General features: G+C 41.9%; 1 protein-coding gene across 4 annotated transcripts in view; it reads right to left on the bottom strand.

Annotated features, from left to right (window-relative positions):
• Positions 1–325: 325 nt before the first annotated feature.
• clcn5b (chloride channel, voltage-sensitive 5b) overlaps positions 326–24,333 on the bottom strand; it is a 44,195-nt gene continuing 20,187 nt past the window's right edge. For all 4 annotated transcript variants that reach the window (XM_040012581.1, XM_040012580.1, XM_040012582.1 and 1 more), the window contains 14 exons: positions 23,862–23,961; positions 21,816–22,003; positions 21,321–21,443; positions 17,519–17,725; positions 16,812–16,892; positions 15,491–15,725; positions 15,230–15,405; positions 14,916–15,056; positions 14,166–14,352; positions 9,797–9,939; positions 9,464–9,613; positions 9,261–9,366; positions 8,942–9,158; positions 326–1,512 (listed from right to left, as the gene is read on the bottom strand). In XM_040012581.1, coding sequence (XP_039868515.1) covers positions 1,422–1,512; positions 8,942–9,158; positions 9,261–9,366; positions 9,464–9,613; positions 9,797–9,939; positions 14,166–14,352; positions 14,916–15,056; positions 15,230–15,405; positions 15,491–15,725; positions 16,812–16,892; positions 17,519–17,725; positions 21,321–21,443; positions 21,816–22,003; positions 23,862–23,961 — 2,145 coding nt within the window. In that variant the 3' untranslated portion in view covers positions 326–1,421. The remainder of the gene's footprint in view (positions 1,513–8,941; positions 9,159–9,260; positions 9,367–9,463; positions 9,614–9,796; positions 9,940–14,165; positions 14,353–14,915; positions 15,057–15,229; positions 15,406–15,490; positions 15,726–16,811; positions 16,893–17,518; positions 17,726–21,320; positions 21,444–21,815; positions 22,004–23,861; positions 23,962–24,333) is intronic.

The following is a 24,333-nucleotide window of genomic DNA, read 5'->3' as shown; positions in this document are numbered from 1 at the left end:
GCCTGACAGAAGAAAAAAAAAAAAAAAAACATCTTATATTTCAGAGGACCAGAGCAGCAGCTGTTTCTCATTTTTGATCAAGATTCTTTGATTAGCTGCAGCTGACATTTTCCACTGGATCAGTTTCAGTTTGGCTTTTTAGGAAAAACTGGAAAAAAAAAAAAAAAAAGTAAATTCAGAGAACTAAAATTCGTGTTCTGAACACCGACGAAAACGAAAACACGTTTCAGTGAGAGCTTTGCTCGAATCGGAGCTTAAAAAATATAAATAAATGAAATAAAAATCAGGTGGGTACGAAATGCAAAGAAGACATCAGTCGAAGTGATGAGGAGCTAAAACAAAAGACAAAACACAACTTTAATCAGGGGAATAATTTAGTAGAATGAACAATTTTACATTTACATAAATTAATTCACATCATGATTTTCTTTTAACCCTTCCACAACAGCCTGGAAATGCTCCTCACCTTCTATAAGGAATGACATGGTTTCCGATGACTATATACGTCGTTAACATAACAAAACTGCCTGCATGGCAGGACAGCGCTGCATAGTTCCCAGGCTGGAGCTGTATCACAAAACTCAAACATAGGACGAAAAATGAAAGAAAAAAAAGATGTTTCTAGTGGGTTCCCAGGCTGACGTGAAAGTCTTTGTGGAGTGTACGCTTGCTTGTGTGTGTGTAGTCGACCCTGTTCTCACACTCCTGGATCCTTCACCCTCACGGCTACAGGAAACCTCACAGAGGGAGGGAGGTGTCTGAACATCCATCAGCCCAGCTCAAAGTGCTCTGTCTGGGCTCGCTGTGATGGCCCGGAGGCAGGCACGGAGCTCCCAAAACAGCTCTTCATCTTCCCCAATGTCTTCATTTTCTCCTCCTCCACCCCGTCTCCTCTTGTCAGCACCTATAACAGAGGATTAGCTGTTCCTGCCTACCCCCCCTTCCTCCCAGGTGTGAGAATCGAGATGGCAAACAGAGGAGAGAGAAGTGGCCTTTGGGGTTCTCTGAAGGTTTCCTCACTGGTTTGAAAATGAGGAAGGAAATGAGAACAGAAACTGTTGGAAGGTGCAGATGTGAAATATTCCATCGACTTACTTCTGTCCTACTTCCCTCATGATATCGGGTCCAGCACTGTCAGTAAAAGGATGAGTCACTGTTTCTGACAGCTTGTTGTTTTCTTGAAATTTTTTCAGTGGTGTGTGTCGTCATTCGAAGAGCCAAAGTTGCCTTCAAGTTACACAGAAAATAAATTCCATTGTTCTCTGGTCAGCTGTGCAAATGAAGCTCAAGCTTCCTTGGCTCTCTCTCGCCAAAGAGGTAAAGGTGCATTTCATGTAAGTCTACAAGCTGGTGTACCCCCCCACCCCACTCTACAGAGGGGCGATTTGGTTGGCGAGGATGAAGAGGAAGGACGGAGAAGCTCAGTTGAAGAGGATGGAGTCCGGGTCCCTGTTGGCCATCTGCGCCATGTGTTTAAGTATGTCCTTTTTGGTGATGATTCCCAGCAGCCTCCTGAAAACAGAGACAGAAAAGCAGAACAAAAGTGGATGACTTCAAGTCATTCTTTGATCGCCTCGTCATGGAAAACCAGAGAGAGTGACAGAAAGCAGAAACCTTCGCTTAGGCCTGGCCCTCTATCTCGGCACAGTTGATTCAGTTTTATTAAACGGAGCCAGGGCAACTGGCAGAGCACAGCAACATGAAAACAGAGCAAACAAGTGACTGATCAACAACACGACTCTGCTAACACAAATCAAATCTACTTCCAGTGGTGCTGGTGGTGGGTTGGGTGGGGGTGGGGGTGGGCTTCAGAGAAATGGAAGCCGTCCACGACATCCGGCGATTAATTGCACAACGCTCCGAGGACATTTAATCTGCTGCATATTAGCGACAGATGATTTTCAACAGATGACATAAGCCATTCCTCTTCTTACAAATTAAACGTTGAAATGACCTCACATGCCAGTCACCATCTGCATCTGAAAGGAGCGAACCACCATCAGCTCACGACGCTCGCTCAATTAAAACCGTTGCAGGAAATTACTGTTTTTGTATGCACGCTGTGATCTGTGATGACGTGAGGCAGTAACGGCCTGAGGAGTCAGAGAAATGGGCTGAACTGGCCGCAAATGGCTCGATGAAAACTAGATTTCTTGGGGCCACACTATGAGAATCTCCGCTCACAACTCGCCCGACTCCTTAGATGTGGCTTCGTCGCCTCCCCCAGCATGAAAATCAGATTAAAGAGTCGCTATTTTGACACATGTTATTGGTCTGTATGGAGCCCTGAAGCTTTAACTCTTTCCCCCATAAAGACAACATCTGACAACCTCCCCAGTATTCTTAATGAGGTTGTGGATACAAGCGGCAGAAATCATCGTCCTTGGGAAGGTGTCTGCGGTGAGAAGCTCCGTCATTTGGCAGGAATTTGAGTACAGCTGGTAGAGGGATGCAGATGAGGTGGTTTGGGCATTTGACTGGGATGCGTCCTACACCTCAGCAGGGCCTGGACATGCTGGAGAAGATCCCTCAACTGACTAAGGGATAGCTTATGCACCCCTCCAGGACAATCTGGAAATCTCTGCTTTAACTGGCGCCCCTATGACCCACACCCCAATATTTTTTGTTTATCTGTAATGTCCTTGATGTTTTAAGCCTACGTTTTACTGTGTTATGGAAGAGACATGTAGAGCTGGAGATCTGACAGCCAAGTAGTTGTTTAGTTTAGTTTAGTTGTAGTCCATGCAGTCTCAAAAATCAGACGTCTACAAGAACCCTGAATTACTGTTTTTTGGACTAAAGCATAACAATATGCATCATTACATTCAGATTTTTATCCTGAGTCCCTACTAGAGCAGCATTGTAGGATTCTCAGTTCAAATAAAGCCTAAGCTTTGGTGCACAACCTCGGCTTACCCTTACTGAAAGAGGCTGTTTTAGCTCTTCTCCCTTTAAGCCACCTTTCGTCTGATTGGCTGTCCCTAGCAAACAGAAGTATTCCAGAGCAGGTGGGTGGGGCTTCTGTGAGATCACTATACCAACATCATGCAGAGTTAAAAATAGAAAAACATTTGATGGAGACGTTGTGTTTAAAGGGCCCTGAAGCCTGATCTTCTAGCTCCCAGGGATTATTTCTAAATACACTGACCTCATCATTAACATTCACAACTGCAGCTGTGTGTGAATTATATCTTTTTATATTTTTTAGATAAAATATAAATATTTAACAAACAGATAATATTGAAAAGCTTAACAGGTCCACTTTAATGTAAACAACTTCATCCTCTGACCAAAACAAAAAAGCCCAACACAAGCAGCTTTTACATCTTTCTTCCACCCACACAAACATCCCAGCGCTGCTTCTTTAATCATCTGTTCAGAGGAACATGTGACAGGACTGTCTTTCATTCATAAATGCTCGCGTGAAGATGTGAATTTGACAAATGAGAACAAGATCAAAGAAATCTGAGCACAAATAAAAAAACGAAAACAAGGCAAAACCAAGTGTAATGAAAACATTGTGGCAGTGAGGATGTTGTTGTTTTGGCTTGTTTTGCAAAATAAACTTAGCTGACACATGAAAAACAAAAGCAGACGAGTTTTTGTTTTTTTTTCCCCAAACTTCAACACAACAAATACCGAGTCAACCAAAAATGACTTCCACCTAACTAGGCAACCTTGAACTAAACATAGCCTGGGAAAATCCCTTTGTTGCAGGTGAGAGCGACAAAATTAACATCTCGTAGGACCGCAGACACCGGAGTTTGCACTTCATACAGCCTCAAGGTCTGTTTTCTGTGTGTCAAACCTTTTTTGTTCCCAGACAATGAGTGATTCATTTAATTTAAAACCGCATGCTGCCCAACCAAGCAGAGCAGACTACAGCTTTCTTTAACCAGTTTCAGTCCTTTCTCCTTCTCACCCCTTTTATGTACCTCTGGTTCCTTCATGTTCCTCTAAGTCCCAGTTTAGCCCAACCCAGAAAGAAAGAAATTCTACTTTGGGCCCATCTGAGGCCAATGTGTCCTTCAGGAGTCACTATGCTTGACAAAGTCACCCACTGTTTTCGTTGACAGTTGCTGATTTTCATCTCTTCTGCTCTCAAACTTGGTTTGAATTATTGCTCCACACGTCAGACTCAACTGGCAGCAGGAAGAAACAGTAAAAGTAAAAAAAAAAAAAAAAGGGGGGGTTTTACACAGGAAGGATAAATTGGTTATACACACTGACAAAGAGTGACACTACAAGTATAACGATGTGTTCGGATCAAACCCAAAACAAAGTTTTTGTGTGGTTAGTTATACAGAAAGTACATGCGAAGAATGAAATGGATGCTATGTGAGTAAGAGGTGAATAAGCATCCAAAAATAGTGCAAAAGAAATTGTGTCTCGGGCTGTGTTGTGAAACCTGAGGTTTGTTTTTCCTCCCATGCTGCTTAAAATCCCTTGGAAGCGCACACCATAACCTAGTGTGTAACTTCATTTAAATGTAACCACAACTCCAATTCCAAGAAAGTATGTATTTACAAATGCACTGCCATCTACTGCATGCTGGTGAAATTGCAGAGTAACACAGACCCACTATACAAAAGTCTAGATGCTGTCAGCGCTGTTGACCCCCCAAAACAGTTCAGCTTCAGGTTCCACAAACCAGTGGGTGAAGTTACAGTGACATTATCCATCTTAGAAATGACCCATCTTTTGAGACATTTTCAGCTGTTTGACAATCTAGAGTACAAGGTAAGTAAGATGTCACCAAATTTAAACCTATTCATCATGGGCATGAATGCCGTGGTAATTTGGGGCTTTTAATTATTTCTTTGAACTTTTATTTTTCCAGGGTGGACTGAATGTACAGCATACACCTTTAATGACTTTAAAAAACGTTGGGTCTTGTTCCAGACCCGTCAAACTGTTACCTTACCCTCAGATGACAGAAAATAGGTTCAATATTTTGAAACAACCCAGGAACCACCAAAGCTCAAGCCTGCCATGAACTGGAAATTTGACATGAAATTAGAGACAAAGATTGAGGTATTTTGCCACAAAGACGAGAGGTATGTTTGGAGGAGTAAAGGTGAGGCTTTCAAACCTAAAAACAGTGTACCACCTGTCAAGCATGGCGGTGGTAGCATCATGTTCTGGGCTGTTTAATGGCAGCAGCAATAGCACGAAGTGGCTGGAATAATAATGGGGGAGGAATACTGCCAAATTCTTCAACTTCACCTCAAAGCAACAGCTAGATGTTGGACATGGTTGTTCTAACAGTAAATGATCCCAAACACATATCAAAACAGGTGAACATTATACTTCTGGAATGGCCTTTCCTAATCCCTGTCCACATTGATATTGAAAGTGCATTTAATAGCTGAGACCGTGGCAGGAAACCAATTTAAATGAACATTATACCAACTCTACCAAGAAGATTGGTCACATATCCAGTCAGAATTATTGTGGAAGCTTGTTGACAGATAACAAAAGCACCTGGTGGAGGTGCAACTTGCTAAAGGGCATCAACTATTTATACTTTTGACCCCGTATGGATTAGAGAAAATACAAAATACACTCAAATTTGAGCACCCAGTTCTTGTTTTTTAAAGTCATTACAGATGTAACTTGATCCACACTAAAGTAAAAAGTACCTTGATTGCTTATTTACAATAAATACTAGATCACGAGGTCTAAAAAGACTTGCTTCAAATGGCCTCTTGCACATCAGCTAACTCACGGGGGTTGCAATGACAAATTCTGAGAAGTCCCCTTTAACCTCATTTGCCAACTCGACTGTATTTCAGCGGTGCTAAGTTGTAACATCAAATTTTATTGTCCCCCGGTAGCGAAAAAATAATAATTTTAAAGTAGCTCAAAGGTCACTTTGCTGATGATTTTAAGGGAAAGAATTTACGTTTGTCTCCATGTTTTTACTGATTTATAGGTAACACTTTGGATCATTTTAAGCCTTTATATTAAAAAAAACAAAACGCGAACACGGCAGAGAAATAACAGGAACATTGTAGCTCGCTGCATCTTAACCTCTGAGCTGCATGAGATCCGCACCCTCAGAATTTAATTTGAGCAAATACAGTGAATACGTTGCCTGAATTAGTTGGGCTGAGCCAGCCTTCTCTGCTTCAGTGATCCAAACTGATAAACTTGGCATAATTCTTCCCCTGGCAAACCCACATTTCTTTCATATTCTTACATTTATTTTCCTTCCCTCTCACATTTCATATCTTCATTCTTTTTCTACGCCGCTTTTTGATTCGCTCTTTGCAACATTAGGTGGCTCTGTGCCTTGATGGCAGCTCAGGCCAAGGCTAAACACTCGGTCTTCCACAAAAGGAGCGTTACTGTAGAAAATTTGATACAGTGTGCCGAGAGGACAAAGTGAGAAACCACAAGCTGCATGATTACGAGTGTTTGTTTAACCGTCTTTGTTATATACACCGCATGTACTGTAAATTCATAATATACACAGTCCCACTCCTAAAATCCCATGTTTGAACATGTCAGACCTCGATCTAAACAACCGTGCGCGCACGAGAGACGGACCGAAGGAAGAAAAATGAACCCAACTCTGATTAAGTTTATTGTTCTTCTGTTGCTGAATGTAATTCTGCAGACCAACACTATAGTTTTCCATTATGAAGACAGATGTAAGGCCCGACAGACAAAGAACAGTGTGTTGTTCAGCTAAGTTGGCCTCAGTGGGGCTGGAGGAGGTGTGGTTGATAGTGATGATTTTAGAACAGAGTAAAAAAGAAAGTTTTTGCTAAATATCCCTGAGAGCTCACATTTCAAATGAATGACCAAACAGCAGCTTTAGTCGACTTTGTAGCGGCTGAACTGATGCCAGGTTTTCTACAGTTGAGGCCAAGTTTGATTTAAGCTCTTTAAAACATTATAATGATACATCTGAACAAAACTAACTAAAAGAGAAGAAAAAGGCATCACTTACTCAGGATTACAGACGCTGGTTGTTTTGTTTGTGGTTAGATTAAAGCGCTCATCAAATATTAAAGCGAATGCAGATCTGAAATGCACGGAGCTAATCCAAGCTGCTGATGCTGTCGTGTTGGAATTGCAACTGCCTGTGAGTAATTGCAAGGTCTGGGAGAGTTCAGAGGGCAGTTAATAAAATCCTTCATCGCATCTCTAATGCTGCAGTCACACTAGGGAAAACAGTGGTTGAATATATTGCAACCATGTGCAATGAACTTGCGATGAAATGGTCGCTTCAAAGGCCGGGGCCGCTCACAGTAAGTTGCCATCTTCAAAGTGACAATAAGACGATGCAATCCCAATAAGACCGAGTCAGTCTGCTGCGAGGTTCTTATCAGTTTGCACTTAAATGGATTCAAGCTATAATCTGTTTGTGAAAATCCCAAATCTGTTGCTGTCTAGATACCCAGAAAATCATACTAAGTACTTGCATAAATCCAGCCAAAACCTCACAGACCTGAAACAGCAATTCATCCTAAACATAGACGAAGTTGTTGGAGGACGGTGATTTACTCCGAAATGACAGACAACTCAGCAACCTTCTCTTACATGACCAGAATACAACCAGCTGGCAACCAGTTGAGTCAACTTGCAGACAAATTGAGCTCATCAGTGTAGACCAAGTGTTGCAACCAATCTCTCTGCATTTATAAATCCCTCTGTTAACATGCAAAACTTGGCCAATTTATCAGAGTTATTCCAGCTGCGGCTCCATTTTTTTCTTAGTCACGAAGACGTCGCCGTCCCATTTTCACTCTGGTGACCAAGTCACTGGCTTTCACCACCACGATGCAGCATGTGCACAAACAGATTTTGTAGGAATTTTTTGGATGCATGTTGTTCTCTGGGATTTACTTTTAAGAACATGTTCGTAACGACTTACGTAGTTAAATAAAGGTTATCTTGAACTGATGCACCTTGTTGTAGTACAATTTGGTACTACGTGAAAGTACAGCCTAGTCCTCGTGCAGCTGATATCTCTTTGGTACGATACTCAGTTGTCTTGGACATGAAGTCACTTATTTCTTCACATTTTGTCGATGGTTTTAGTTTTTGTTATTTTTCGTATAAACAGATTTTTTTCTTTTAAATGGCAGAACGGTGGTTACGGTTTCCCTTGTGTTGGTTCTTACTGCATACTCTGTGCATGTTAGGTTTATTGGTGAAAGAGGAAACATGTTAGAAAGTTAAAAAAATATATACACACATCATCTGCTAAGTTTCCCAATCATACTACAAAAGCCTTGATCACTGCGGGACTACTTTGAAGACGCAGATTTTAAAAAGTGTCACGAGCTACAAAAGAAAATCTTCAATGCGTTCAAATTGATAGCGTGCCAACATCGTAATTCCTCCGCTTCCCTGTGCGTTGCTTTTGCAAATATCAAATACCACGTAGGCTTTGTAGCTCTATCCATGACATGTTTTCCATTACGGAGACGTGCATACCAAAGCCCCAAAAGCCATTATATCAGCAGATGTACAAAACACAAAGTCCTCACTGAAGTTCATGGTATGGAGTCAGTGACAGTTCAGAGTTTTAGGCAGAAAAACACCTTGAGAATTTCCACTGTTGTTCCTCACTGCCACACACTCCATTAACCTTCTGTCTCCCCCTCCCTGACTCCTGCGCTCACCTTGATGCATGACCTGACAGAGGAATGACCCCGAGCTCTCCTACACATTCATCTGTCACTCCTTTCATTCCTCCACAAGCGCAATTTCCTCAACATATCTCAGTTTAATGTCTACGGGAGTGGGAGTGTGGTCATTTTGTGTATCTTTGTTAATATTGCTTGAAACTAGAGGGCTCTGCTCATACAATAAGTCATTTTGGAGACTAAATCCAGCGCAGGTTTGCCCTTTGGACACTAAATACTTGATATAAAAACATTAATTACAAAATCAAGTATATGCATGTGTGTGTGTTTCTTCTTACCCATTATGTGTGACCAGACACTGGCGTAGCCCCAGTTTTCTGAAAATATCCACAGTGATGTCCATAGGGGTGTGATCAGTAACTGTAAAGGGGCTCAGGTCCATGATGCACCTCAGCCGGAGGGGAGGCGGTGCGTCGGGAGGAAGCAACGGTGTGTGCTCAGTGAAGACCACTTGGGAGGCACTGACGATGCCATCCTGACGTTTGCGGGCATTGTCTGAAAGGAGCAAAGTGGGATTTGTGGAAACCCAATTGCTTTGCATACAAAAAAGAAACCCCTGTGACTAGATCGTTGTTTACACACGAGCATAATTCATACCTATTGATATGAGCAGATCTCTCCTGAGTACAAATCCCACAAGCCTTTGGGACTCCGAAGAGACAACCACAGGGAAGCCACTAAAGTGCGTGCTCTCCACCAATGACTGCACATAAACCAAGAAACGAATGTTATTTCTATTATCTCTATTAGGATTCCAAATCTCTTCCCAAGAAACATAGGTGTAATATGTGCAGTCGTACCTCCACCTCCCCCACAGTCATGCCCTCCTGCGTGAGCACAGCCAGCGCGGGGTCCATCCTCCTCGGCCTCATCACGTCCACCGCCAGGCTGCTGTGTTCAAACTCTTCTTTTGGCTCCAGGAACGGGTATCCATTCAGCCTGATGTGAGCCTGCGAAACATCAAGAATATGCAGGTTTTACGTCTCCATTTTTAAAAGGAGGGGGGAAAAAAAACCTAAACAATAAAACACATGAATCCTAGTAAAGACAAAAAGAGCGCAAACTCGCTCTTATTGTACAGCAAAGGGTTGGAGGGGACAGACACTTTTCATTAACGTTTGCAGACACGTCACCTCGTAAATTCCCTCTCTTCCGAAAGCATCTGCCACCCATTTGCTGGTCATGGTTGCAGCCATGAGGGGAACAATGTACTCCAGACCGCCAGTCAGCTCAAACATGATGACTACCAGAGATACTGTCATTCGAGTCACTCCACCTGGAGGCAGATATGAGAATGGAAAAGGTTAGACCACAGGCGAGCAAGATTTATAAGCGATTTAATTCCCGTCTGACTCATTTTACCTTCATCTGCAGGCAAAAAGAAAAAGAGCAATTAGAGAACAGAGGGCACATAAGGTGAGCATCTAAAAGAGACCGCGCTGCTGTTCATCGAGTTTACAGAGGCATTTAGTGGCACATCTATTTCTCTACCCGAGAGCTCAGACCATTCATCTCCTCTCTGTATGAAAATGTTGCCACTAACATCAGCTGGTAAAGTCTGAATCCAATTATCATCATCTTCGACCTCAGATGTGGCCAGAAAGCCAAGGCTACGTTTTCAACTCTGTGCTTTTCTTCCAAACAACTGCCACAAAACAGCTGCATGTCAAAGACTTTATTACGAGTGTTGTATATCCTTTTTTCCCCTGTCAGAGGATTAAAAACTTTTCTTCCTGTTTTTTTTCTACACATTTAAATTATTAACTGATGATTTTTTTGTGATTATGTATCACAAAAATCTAACAAGTTATTATTTTAATTTCATCACTTCAAGAGGTTTTTCCAAAAAACAAGTAAGATTAGTAATCGAGCTGCAGTCAGGGTGGCGCGCGCACTGTTAGCTAATCCAGATGGCTGCCTCACCTTCCAGTGGCGTGAACGCGTCTGAAGTGGGACTACCTCCTGCTGTTTGTGCTAAACGTGAGAAAGGATTACTGCAGCACACGTCCTGACCTGATTCTCCTCATGTGAAATGTACATAACATCCAGCTCACACGTGTAGAAATTCTGTTTTTTTCCAGCCACTCATGCTGTATATGTAGAAACTATATAACACACAAGTAGTAACCATAGAACCAAAACACAGAACAATAGAGAATCCAAATCTTCAGAGCAGTACTTGGGAATGGCGAGAAGGAAGAACTCCCTTCTCACTCTTTATGTTTTGAAAGCCTACTAGGAAAGACCCTAGAAGCTCTCTTCTGCACTTAACCTCCTAAAACCCAAACTCTTTCATGGCATGCATTTTTAATTTCTCTTTGCTATTTGGGCTGATTGGGACCTGGTGAATGTAAAAACAAAGAATTACCAGATTTTATTATTATTATTTTTTTTTTTACCTGCTTTTTGTTTCTGAGAAAAGTAAGATCCACATGAGAGGACATTCATTTTAAATTTCGATAGAACAGTGGCGGTATAATGTCCTTCTAAGTGGATATCAGGCCCTTGTAGAGCGAAATTTAGTATTTTGGTCTAGACAGCCCAAATTGCGACGTCCACATATGTGGACTCCAGGTCCTAGGAGGTTAAAGGTTTCTGCCATATTTCAGGCCTGACTAAAGAATAAATGACTGGATTTGCATCAGATATTAGTAAAGGTGGTTTGTGATTATGCAAACCCCCCCCCCTGGGAAAAATCTGTAAATTGTAAAAGTCGCCAAACCACGTCTTTATTTATACACACTGAGGTGTCAAACATCGTCATTGAGGGTACAGGGAAAGTCATCAAATATTGTTTATGAGGGAAAAAGTTAACAGGAAGAAAACTCAAGGAGGAGCATTTTCTATCTAGACACTCAGCTGGTTCAGAGTATTTGGAAGTGTGTTATTACTGTGTAATAACTGAAAGTAGCTACCCTTGTTTTAGTTTTGGCTCTATGAGCAATCTCTATTTGCATTGCCGTACCAGATCATCAGGAATGTATTTAGTGCCAGCATGTATTTTGCCAGCAAAATAAGTAAACGTATAGAGATCCAAGTACTGGCGTATGCTGGGTTTGAATGTTTGCAGCTCAAACAGCTCCACAGAGCAGCTACGATGGCACAATCCCATAATGGTGGCTTGTGAACAAGAATAACAGCAGCACATGAGAGTCTGAGGCGGTCAAGAGTGGAGACACCTGTGTGTAAATGCTGTTGCCCTGTGTTGTGAAAGAGACTTTGAGGAAAATGCAAAGAGACAAACCACAGTGTAGTAAAGGGAATGAAATCTCTGGCTTTCTTAAATCAGATGAGATCTCTTTCACTGCCAGATATTTTATTTATGAGCACTATCATAAAGTGTAGTGTGTGCATATATTACAGAGACATATTTCAGAAACAAGAAACCTCTCTTTAAACTCTGTCCCAGATCTATAAAACACGCGGCTCGCTACCCTCAAACTTTCTTCTTGTGCGAAGAATTAAACATCTGTTTTTAGACTAGACACCTCTCTGTGAAGAGAACTATAACCCATCAGCATCATTTTTCTGTGCTATGTTTAGTTAGACAAAAGAGAAGGGAAAGGGAAAACAATGATAACTGTATCATCATCAAGCGTTAAAACAATTTACTGCACATGAAAAGTAATGGCTAATATCAGAAACCTGAAGTGTGTACGACATGTGACATCTATGAACTGAAGAGAAACCTGATTTAATAAACAGCTATAAATCTGTGGTGTATTAAACACCAGATGATGTGTAGTAAACAATCGCTCTGTAAAGCTTTTTCTGTATTTAAATAGGTACTTTTATCTCAATAAAACAAGGTTAAATGTGCCACTGCGGCATTTTTGAACCAGTTTTATTTGAAAATCTTTTTCTAAAAGAATAAATAAGGGAAGTGGCAGATTTTGAATTGAAGAAATTTTTGGATTTGCTTCAGAAAAAAAGATAATCAGTCATCAGTGTTGAAACACTGATATTTTGGTGACCTGTAGGGTCTCGTTTCACCAGTGCAGGGTTGAGCTACCACTGATGACCAAATGTTTATAACAGTGACTAAAAAGCATTATTACTATTAAAGGCCATGTGCTGAGCTGGCGTGATTCATAAGGAGCCTTCCCCGCACACAAAAGTTGGCCATGGAGTCCCACAAGGGGCTGATATTTTTTGCGCTACACAAGGCACAAACTTGACTCTGTTCTTCTGGATGGAGTTTTTTCAGCAGGAGAAATGTTTAATTACTCATCCAAGTGAAGTTTGGCCAGCGTTATAAACAGCACAGTTTGGAGGAACTTCAGAATGAACTTTTTGAAGCTTTTTGGTTTTTGATCGACAGACACCCCCCTCTGCTATCCATTCATACATTCTTAATTATTAACTGTTATATTCTCTCTTCCACAGAGTTGCGTTTTGTCTGTTTTTCCCCATCACAGCAGATGGATTCCAGTCACAGAGCCTGAGATTTCTTCCTGTTTAGAAAAAATGGCCTTCCTTCTTTCCTGCCATTACCTGGTGCTTGCTTATAGTGGATTGTCTGATTGTTTTATGCAAAGGACTTCAAGTATCTTGGGATCTTATTCACGAGTAATGTGACGGAGGAGTGTCAGTTGGACGGGCGGACTGGTGCAATGAACTTGTTTGTCGCGATGAAGAGTGAGCCGAGTCTTTCGTGAAGCTTTCATCTATGCCCCAACCATCACCTATGGTCATGAATTCCGGATAATGAGCAAAAGAGAAAACTTGTGAATACAAGTGGCTGAAATTAGTTTCTTCCTTGGGGTGGCTGGGGCCAACTTTAGAGGCAGGGTGAGGAGTTCAGACATCCAGAGGGATCTCAGAGGAGAACCACTACTACTACTTGTTGAAAGGAGCTGGATGAAGCGGTTTGAGGCTCTGGTAAGGATGTCTCCTTTGGATGTTTTCAGCGCATGTGTAACTGAGACGAGATCGGGGGGTAGACCCATATCTTGTCTGGTCTGGGAACAACTTGGGATCCCTCAGGAGGAACTGGAAATTTTAGTTTGCTACCGCTGTGACCCGCCTTCAGGAGACGAGTGGAAGGACAATGGATGGATAGACTGAAGGGTGGATTTAAATTAAAATGTAAAGCTCCTTTAAGTGACTGTTTGCAATGTCTGGCACCTCGAATCATTTACAGACCATAATAAACTGGATACATAAAGTCATACACAAAGATTCATGGAATGGCTTCCTCTGGTGTGGACCAAGGAGTCCTTCAGCCTTCTCACATCCAGCTGCTTTCTATACATCCTAAAACATTTCCATGTCAGACTCAGGATGTTGGTAGAAGAGCATGTTTAGAATATTACGACGAAACAGCCTAAATCTAAACCCAAACAGCCTCTGAGACTTCACCGCCACTCTTGCTTTACGCTTTTCTGTCCAGTATCTTCTGTCACTTCTCAATCCTCCCGACGACACCCTTCTCACCCTCCACCTAACCACACAGTGGTTTAAATCAAGCAAACACTCAGGAAACAGACATCCATGTCTCACCTAAACAAGCGGCAGCTCCAACCATGGCGTAAAGCCCCGGCGTGATGCAGTCTGCCCCCTGAGAGCACCACCCTTTAAAGATAACCGAGTCGTGGTTGTAGTAGGCCAGCTGTTCCATGCCGACGCCGAGCAGCCTGCCAGCTATGGCTCCAACTGCCATGCTGGGAATGAAGAGACCAGAGGGAACCTGCACGGACAGAATCAGTTAAAAATATCCATCCAGACCTCTGTGGATCTAACAGTTCAGTTTGCGTTAGCTTTTAATCCAATAAGTCAAAAAGAGGGCCTTCCCTCCCAGATGCTGGTTATGTTCCCAACTTTTCCCCATTTTTTCCCCATCAGAGAACCTCATGATGCACATCACCATCTCAGACAAGATTGTCTCCAATTAAAACATTTCCACAGGCATTTTCAGCCAATTCATTTTAGCTTCGTTACCAAAGGGACTTTTGCGTTTTCTAGAAAACAATATTCATTTTTTTCCTCAGCGAGCCACATGACGGGGATTCACATCGCATATGAATCGCAGAAAACCATTTACAGAATCACTTACTTCAGCCATCAAAATTCCCAAATGTGTAACACGAGTGAATGAACGCTGGAAACTTGATCAAATGTGGCTCCAGATATATTAAAAGGCAGCTGCCTTTGTAGGCTTTTTACATGCAATGTTACACCACGGGGAGAATAACAATAAATGTCTCATTGATGAGGAGTTCAAAGCGGACCGCTGAGTGTCTCTTCACAAACCTTCATGCCAAATGTAATAACAGTGATCATCATCTTGAAGACCAAGGCCAGGGCCAGCTGCCACAGCGCCGTGTAAAGGCCCGGTCCCGCTGGCCGGTCAGCGAGGCTGTTATCTACACCTGTGTCTGACGTGTTGGCTGGCTGCGAGCACGAGTGAGGAGAAGAAAGATACGCATGGAGACAGAAAGAGGGGGAAAGGAAGCAGCGAGAGAGAAGAACAAGAAATATATATAAAGATATATTAGATAGCTCAGCAAGGTTAAATAATCACGTGAAAAACTACAGTATCCTGATGCAGCGATTTATCGGCTGACCTGTTTGTAGCCGCACAGCTGAGACGAGTCGAGCAGGGAGCAGTCGTTGAAGAGCTCAGAGATGAGCTCGGATCCGCTCATCCTGGTGTAACTGTTGGGGTAGGCGAGCAAGGCAGTCAGCGCGGCGACCACCAGCACCTCGATGACGGGGTAGTGACCCAGACAAGTGGTTTTACCTGTGAGGTGTGTGGAGAAGTTAATTTATGGGTTGGAGACACAAAGGAAAGAAAAATACGTCACAGATATGTCACCGCTACTCACGAAGCCTGCACCAGGCAATGTTAGCCTTGATGAACAGCGCCCCCCAAAGGCCTCCAAAGATCCCCAGCAGGATGAAAGGGGCCAGCTCCACCAGGTGCCACGGCGTGTGAAACTCCACATAGAAGAGCACCAGGCGGCTGTTCCCAAACGGGTTGATGGAGCGCAGGGTGAAGGCCGCCACCAGAGCGGCGAAGAACGAACGCCACAGAGTCTTCAGGGGGAAGTAGTAGCTCACCTGGAGGAGAGAGAGGCGGACAGAGACATTTATTGACGAGAGAGAGGCAAAGCCGGAGCTCACTACACCCCAAACCTAAACAAAATAACTACAACTGGACTGAATGGAAAACACAAAGATATAAAAACTAGGCTTAACCAAAAATTGTATTTACAAAACTAACTAAAACAAAATGAGACATTATTCTCCTTGTTTTTAAAATGTTGTCTTTTTCCAATTTTGCTCAGATTGTCAAAACAACCATCCCAAGAAAACTTTTGCTGCTTCTGTTTATGCGAGACTCAAATATCTCAGTCATCTTTAAACATCTTTAAACAATAAAAACTAAACTGAAACAAAGCAAGCTCTGGAAACCAAATTAGACACAACTGAATCAAAAATAACAATTTTAAACTAAATGAAATTAAAAACTCTTGGAAAGTCTAATAAGCATAGCAGACTTTAGCAACTCTTTATTTGAGATGGGATCTCTGAATGGGGCGATAGAAAGAGCCAATAAAAAAAACAGCATGGGCAATTAAACTCCAAGTATTTTTTTAATGAACAAAATGCTCATGTATTGGCCTTTCCTCTATTTTGTGAGGCCAACATTGACCTAATAGTTTATAATATGAGATAATGTAATGAAAACTAACCCTGGTTCATCAGTTCAGTGCACGGCCAGACCGGCTCTATAAAGAGACTGGTCATGTTCCCTGTTTTGGGGAGACCCCATGAGGTGATCAAAGTGCCAGTTTCCTTATTCCAGAAACTCTTCAGCATGTTTCTGCTCAAGATGGATTTGACAGCTGCCAAAAATGCATTCGCTTCCCAAAGTAAGACTGCAAATAATTTCTCATATTTTAATTTAAGACATGTTTTATTTTGAGCTCATATTTTGAGCTTGGTGCCAGCGCTGTGCTCGTTCCAGTACGAAAAAATTACACAGGAAGTGGAAAGCAATTAAAAACCAATTCAGATCAGGTATTTGTGGAGTAATAAAACAGCCGGCACTGCAGGTGTTGTTCTGACACAGGAATACAGATACAGAGGATCTGCAGACAAATGATAGAAAACAGTGGAAAATGCATCATAAGCTCTACCCACCTCCTCCAGACTGAACAGGACTCCTCCAATAGGAGCTCCAAAAGCCACTGACACGCCCACTGCTGCTGCCGCTGATAACACCTACATGTACAGACAAGAAAAAAAGGGAGGGACTGTACCAACTGTCTTGCCCAACAAAACAATCAAGTGATCAAGCCCGTCAAACAGTCAATGTGCAGATTAAAGGGATAACGGCAGTACAGGAAAAGCACTGCTGTTCCCATTGCTTTGTCCCATTTATGTGAAAATTTTAAAGCTTCAATCAGAAACTTTGTCTTTTCCATCAATTTCATCTAAACTAGAGAATATGTGAAAAATATATTTCTGCAAAGAGAGTAGATATTCTGGACAGTCACATTATTTTTCTCTCATTGGAGAGATCTCCATAATTCCATTTACCCATCCAAAATTATCAGGTGCGAGTTGCCAGGTTATATAAAAAGCTCCTGTTTTGAGGTCTGCTTCCAATTTTAAGACTTGCATGATTAACCAGCGTGGTTTAAAATATCATTTCCAAGTTGGACTTTCATGTAACAGATCAATTTATCTGCATAAATGTAAAAGGTCAACATCCTTGTACTATTGGTCTTTAGCTATTGCAATATTTTGCTTGTACCGTTTTTTTTCTTGATGACTGTCTTTCCTGTCAAGTTTCCCCAAAAACCCGCAATAACTCCTCCAACAACGCCGGCATCACCCCTGCTTACCTCTCGCCTCTTGGCCTCATTCTTGCGGTACTTGGTGAACAGGTGACAGAGTATATTAGCACAGCAGCAGGCGACGTGGACCAGAGGGCCTTCCTTCCCTAAACTGAGCCCGGAGGAGACGGCTAAGACCAGGGTGATGGTCTTGATGATCAGGGTCCACTTCCCCAGGTAGCCCCGGATGATGAAGCCACTGAGGATGGTTTTAATCTGAGGAAGACGGAGGTGAGAGTGAGTGGGTTTGTTTGCATGTGCAAGGAGAAGATGAGGATATGTTTATGTCAGGGAGGGTTCAGTTTAGATACGCCTGTCTGAGTGTATAACCACAAGAAAGCGAGTGCAAACACAGAAGGAGGGTCCAAGGAGAGAAAAGAGGTTTGTGTTTTGATATTTTTCTTTCAAATAAGTGGTTAATCTCTCGTGCGTGGCCCTGCTGACCTTTGAGAAACGAGAGTGTTGGGAGAAAACGATTCAAGTTCCACAAAATTAAACAGTTCTTCAACTGAGAGGAGTAGTGAGCAGGATAATATTTGGATTTGGAGGAAGCTGGTGTATTTTTGTTTTCGTTTTTTTCTAGAATGGACGAATCAGTGAGAAAATGTTTGGCTTTCCAGAGTGTAAGCAAATCTTTGGCTTTTCACCTCCTCAGAAATGAAGAATGAAAAAAACGGAGCGAACAGGAGAGTAAACAAAGGCAGATGGACGGGAAGAACAGGGAACAGGAGAAGCAGAACTAACTGACCTGGTGTTTATTAAAATTAAAAAGAAAAACACTCTAAGTACGTGAATATACTAAGTTTCCTACAACTGAACAGGAGCAGCATTAACGAGCAACTCTTCTTTGTTGTTGATGTGTTTATGAATGAAGCGTCTAAGTAATTCTTGTTCTCATGCTGCACCACCCCAACATGACAGCTCCCACTTTAACCACTGAAAAACATTTCATAGGTTTCAAAGACTTTTAGTGGCAAATAAATCAAATGTATGCAAAGAGTCAGTGTTAACAGTTTTGACCCTTCTTCTTCTGTAGTTCTCTTCTCTTCTGGGCCAAATCCTGAGTGATGTCTGCTTAATCAGTGCCTCAAGTCTTCAGCATGGTCTCTTTTTAAAAAGCAGGTGGGCAAGCAGGAGCCCAGTGAGGCTTCTAAGGCTGCAGTGGACTGTCATCAAGATGGGTCAACACTGGAAACACCAACTCCCTGCATAAGTTTGACTTATTTGACTATAAACCACTTTGAAGCTTATGAAATACTCGTACTTGTTCTTCACTAGAACAGAAACGTGAAAAACTAAATTCTGAAACATGAAACTGTAAAGTTATGAAACCCAAAACCAGTGCCGCTGCCAAAACTTTTAGCCATGATGGTAGATTAGGGGTCGGCAACCCACAGTTGGCACGCGAAGGGTTAACTGATGGCACGACCATAGCTGGACTGGCCATCGGGCATTTGCTCGGTGGCCTGATGATTTTTTATTTTATTTTTTTGTAATGGTGTAAACAATGAAAGGTGGGGGATTGGCCAGATGCTGGTCGGTGTGTAAAAATAACTCAGTTGTTTGGTGGTGGCATCGCGGAGCTTCCACAGATTCAGTAACATTAGCAAGTGGTGGAGGCCAGCAGGTGGATGATGGAAAGTGGAGGCAGGAGGAGGAGAGACCTGAGGCAGCCGCCGGTCCGAGTGTCAGGTGAACTGAACTTCAGGTAAGAAGTTATGACCTGCAGTCTATGTGGGTCAGATGATATAAACCAAGTTTAGGTGGAGTTTATTTTCGTTGTGCTGACTTTTTACAGTCAGTTACAATAACTCGTACTGCGAACTAGCTAGCATGACGGAGTTTATATATAGCTGGGTGGGTGCTATGATGTTACTGATGTTGAACTTTATTTTATTCATAAGGTTAGTTAGTAGATTTTCATTCAAAGGCTTTATGGCTGTAATACCTGGTGGGCCGGTCTGTAGTCAAAATGCCCGGGCTGATTTTTTGTCCCAGTCCAGCCCAGGGCTGTCCCAGTGAATTAATCTGAGAGGGTGCATCAAAAAATAAATGGCCAGGCCAGCGGTGCACATCACAAATTAGCTCACATAGACACATTAGTTGTGCCGCTTCTTAATGATGGTATCTTAGCTAACAGCCCCAACTACCAGATTCAACTTGTAATTGAATCTAAAAATAACTTCGCATACCGGTGAGAGGGACGTTGTTGGCTTTCCACATTCTGACACGTCAAAAGCTTCAGGAGCTTTCCGCTCAGCACAGCATCAGCACCACGGAGATACACGGATACATCCGTAGACTCGAGACACAATGCGTTTTTGGGACTTTCAGGCGTTTGGACCAATGTTTTATTTTCTGATCAAACCAGAAAGCTTTAATGAGCAGCTAGATTTGTCTCGCATTAACTGGCTGAGTTAATGCCAGTTAATGCGACATGGAAGCAGCTGGAATCCACAGCTGTGCGTGTTCATGGAGCTGCATTTTTACCTGCTGGACATCACTACCTGACAAGTTTAACTGTCTTCAGAACATTGCAGAGGCCTTATTGACAGTATTTGGCTCCACATATCTGTGTGAGCAGATTTTCTCCTCAGGCAGCCGTCTGAATGCTGGACACTCGGAGACCTGTGTCTCTGAGTGGGAGACCAGAGATCAGATTAACATGTGTGTCTCTGTATTCACAAACATGCCATATTGGCTCAGTTTATTTTTCTTATCATTGTTGTGAGGAGACCATAAATAGCATTTGTATTTTCTGTTGTACAGTCCATTTGCTGTTATGGATAAAAAGTCTTTTTTTTTTTTTGTTTCAAAATAGCTGATAACTATTCGCTGATAGCTGCCAACATCTGCGAACAAATATAATTCTATAAAGTGGTTCTATATAGTGTGTAACTGTTAATATAGAGCGTTATTAAATTTATTGCTAATGCACTCATATGGCACACTGACCTCTGAGGAAATTTTAAATGGCACTCGTCATCAGAAAGGTTGCCGACCCCTGTGGTAGATCATTGATATCAAATCCTCACAATTCTGAGCCAAAGGTCTGAACGGTCTTCATTTTTACATTTATTACAAAATCTAAATTTAAAAAAAAATCTTCTGGGATTTTAAAACAACATTTCAATAGAAAAATCTGATTTTGTAACCAATCCCAAATTATTTTAATGATATTGAATTGACTGCAGTACCTAAAAGGCCCACAAGAGGGCTGGGGACAATACTTAAGGGATTGCTGCCGTCAATGAACCGAAGAAACTGTGTTTGTTCTTTGTTTAAGAAAAAAAGAAAAAGAAAAAACACTGGGTCCAAAACATTTTCTTCTTTTTAAATGTCATTGAAACAGTCAGTTCAAAGTTTGGGTAACAAGCTCCCTCTACCTTTCTGTAATTTTACAAATCTGTGTCAGATTAAGCAGCTGTGGGTGACTGGTTTCACTGGTTTATTACAGCAGTGTGGAAAAACAGAGCTGTTATGTGGCTTGGTTTTCTTTACATTTATGTGTTAAAGATTTATTAAATATGACATTTTTAGGTTATATTTTTTAATTTTTAGAATTTTCTTTATAGTGAAAGAGAAGAGAATCTCCTGAAGGTGTTTTTTGCCTCTATAGTTAATTATCTAACAGTCTTAGTGGTCCAACTATTCCTGATGTCAAAACAGGCTGTAAGTGGCCTATGAACTAAATAAGAGATGAAATAAAAGCAACAACATAAAGTGGGAAAAAAGTGATTTAAACCATTAATATAATGAGTCACTTAAAAACTGTGATGGTTTACCATTATTGTTTAGAGTGCAGCCTCACCTCTGGTATTCCTGATCCGCATGCGTACGGAGCAAAGGCTCTGACCAGTATGACAGCCAAGAAGGAGAACATCAGAGCCCAAAATATGTACATCAGGTAGTTCATGATGTAGGCAAAGGGACCCTGCAGAGGCACAAATAACACACACACACACACACACGAAGTGACAAATGATTTCTGAAAAATGAATAAATAAACACAACATAAATAAACATAACATAAATAACTAAGCAGTGATTAGTTTTGTGGAAATCCTGAAGTCACAGTGGTTAAGATTTTGCACCATGACAGTTTTCAACCAGTAGATGGAGCCATAGCAGCACTGAAGCCTGAGGAACAGTCAACAAATCTCAAACTCAAGGCTTGGGATAACACTTCATTCACACATTTGGAGCCAAGAAAATCCCTCAAAAACAATTCTGAGAATAATAACTGCTCCCAACTATAAATTTCACGCATCAAAATCAGCAGAAAAGTTTTAAAATCTTCTCCTACCTCTGACTTTCCTGTTATGAGCTCAGCCCAGCTCTGCCACTGTGGACACCGGTCCCTCTCCTGGAACGTGGTCTCGTTAGACAACCAGCAGCAGTGCTCGTGGTTGAACCAGAAGCCTCGGAGACACAACCCTCCCTTCACGTCCGTCATCCAGTGGGCTGAGATGTCGATGCCGCCGGCTAGAGCACCTGAAAACGTTGAGAAGAAAGACAACAAGAAAGAAAAATCTGTAAGATAAAGACCCTAAAATAATAGAGAGAACCCCCAACAATCAGACAGCTCCCCCTATGAGTAAGCACTTGGTGACAGTGGGAAGGAAAAACTCCCTTTTGACAGGAACAAACCTCTGGCAGAACCAGGCTCAGGGAGGAGCAGCCATCTGTTGTGGCCAGTTGGAGGGTTAGGGGAGGACACGAGAAAGACACACTGTGGAAACACTGGCTTCAGCAGACTCTCCAATTGTTTCAAGTCTAAAACAGATCGTGCTCCTCTTCTTCGGAACAAACGGCCTGAGGAGATGAGGCCAAATCCTTGACCTCCTTTAAAGTTCATCTTAAACTCACTTTATATAGACTTGTATTCTGTCCTCTCAATACAAGTAATTTACTTTTACAGCCTTTTATTGTCCGGTTACCGCCTTAACTTGTCTACGTTATTATTTCTGTTCCCTTGCTTGAGGTCTCAGCAGTAGCAAGGGAACAGAAGTAACAGTGCTCTCCATTTTCACTGAGATAAGCTACAATGATGAGTTTTAAAACGAGTTTTTGAGACAGAACAAATCTGGGCTAGAAGATAAGCCTGGTATTAAAATGTAAGTGAGGAGAACTTTATTTTGACTGATACGTCTCACCCACATGATGGTACAATTTACACAAAATACAGGTTATTGAAGTTTCCTCCAGTGAATCATGAGAAAACATAAAATATCCAGGTCCCCATGTCATAGACATTAGTCAAACTTTGCACAGTTTTGTTTTATTAGATACGCTCACGTTATTGCACAGGGCCTGAAGAACGCTGTGCTTTTTCATGGAATCACACAATTTATTGTGATTGCCTGGTTTGTGTCTTACATTTTCCCTTTATTGTTTTAACAATCTCGACTTTTATGGTTGTTTGAATTTAGCCTCTGAGTACTCTGCATAACTCTGAGTTCTGTTTTTATAGGTGCTATATAGATAACGTTTATTATTTTTATTATGCATATCTGAGTGCGACCAAATGTCAGAGAAGTGGATCACTGTAATCTGAACAAGTCAAGTTTACAACCCAAAGGGTCAACAAAAAGATTTTTAACCAACATTGCTAACATTCATTTCCTTTAGATATGTGCCGCCCCGCATATGTTCAGTGCTGTGCTCGTGCTACGTCGTGGCTCTAAACCCGTTTTCTGTCACCCCATGGGATATAATGTTCAGCTGATGCAGGCAGCAATGAAACAAGAGAAAAAGTCTGAGCAAGTACAAACGCTTTCCATCAAAGTGCTTCAGAAGCCTGAAAGTACGGCCTGGGAAGATCAGTTAAATAACTGTGTTTTTAAGAGCAGTGCCCTAAAGTCTGTTGCCACAGCAGATAATCTACCTCCATCTCACCCAATCCCTGCCATCCTTCTGTGTAACAAACCATCTGCATGTCCTCCTTCACTTCTAATTACTGAGCCCCATCTTTAATATCCTTTGTCCAGTATATCCACTATCCTTCATCTGGACAAGCCCAAAGCATCTCAGCCTTGCCTCTTTAACTTTGTCTCCCTACTGCTCAGGACCTGAGGTCCCAAATTCAGCAAAGATATGATAACATTTCAATAACCACTCAGAATTTGAGCTGCTGCACTTAAGAGGGACAATTTATGTGCGAGACACCCAATTCAAAACGGCAGCGTATAAAGAATTTGCATACTTTATGCTGCAGTGTGTTTTTCAATTCACAGCATCTGGAGTTAGTTTGCTTTTCCTTCCTTATGATTGTGTCTACCTGTTATTGAAGAGAACTGTGGTGTAATAAAGCATTAATAAATGTATGTGTGGGGATGAGTGTGTGGAGTACCTGACATGAGTCCCACCAGCAGCATGAGCAGCCACCCTGAGAAGGCATCACTGATGCTGTGCAGCAGGGCCACAGTGGACTGTCTGCTCTTATTGGTGATCTGGATGAACGGAGAAATGAAAGAAATGAGAAAGTGAAAAATTTCTTCCATATCCTAAAAACATGACATTAAAGTCATTTGAATGACGCTGAGACCTCTGAAAATATACAGCTGGTCAAGACAAAAAGTGACGAGTTATATTTAAGTACATTTATCTCATGTGCTGCTGTATTGACGGCTCATGTAATAAAGCGTCAAGTCCAAGCTACATCTGCACATAACCTCCGTCGTCCCTGTTTCTACTCTAAAAAGTGTGGCGATACATAAACAACCCACATAATGCTAAATAAAACAAGCAACAGAGCGGGATCACAAAGTGATTCACAATCATAAACAAATTTAAAAAATAAATAAATCCAGTCCACAGGTATC

This window comes from Simochromis diagramma, unplaced genomic scaffold (assembly GCF_900408965.1).
Source record: "Simochromis diagramma unplaced genomic scaffold, fSimDia1.1 OVJJ01000612.1, whole genome shotgun sequence".
In the NCBI taxonomy this organism is placed as follows: Eukaryota; Metazoa; Chordata; class Actinopteri; order Cichliformes; family Cichlidae; genus Simochromis; species Simochromis diagramma.
This window is presented reverse-complemented; position numbering and strand designations above follow the sequence as displayed.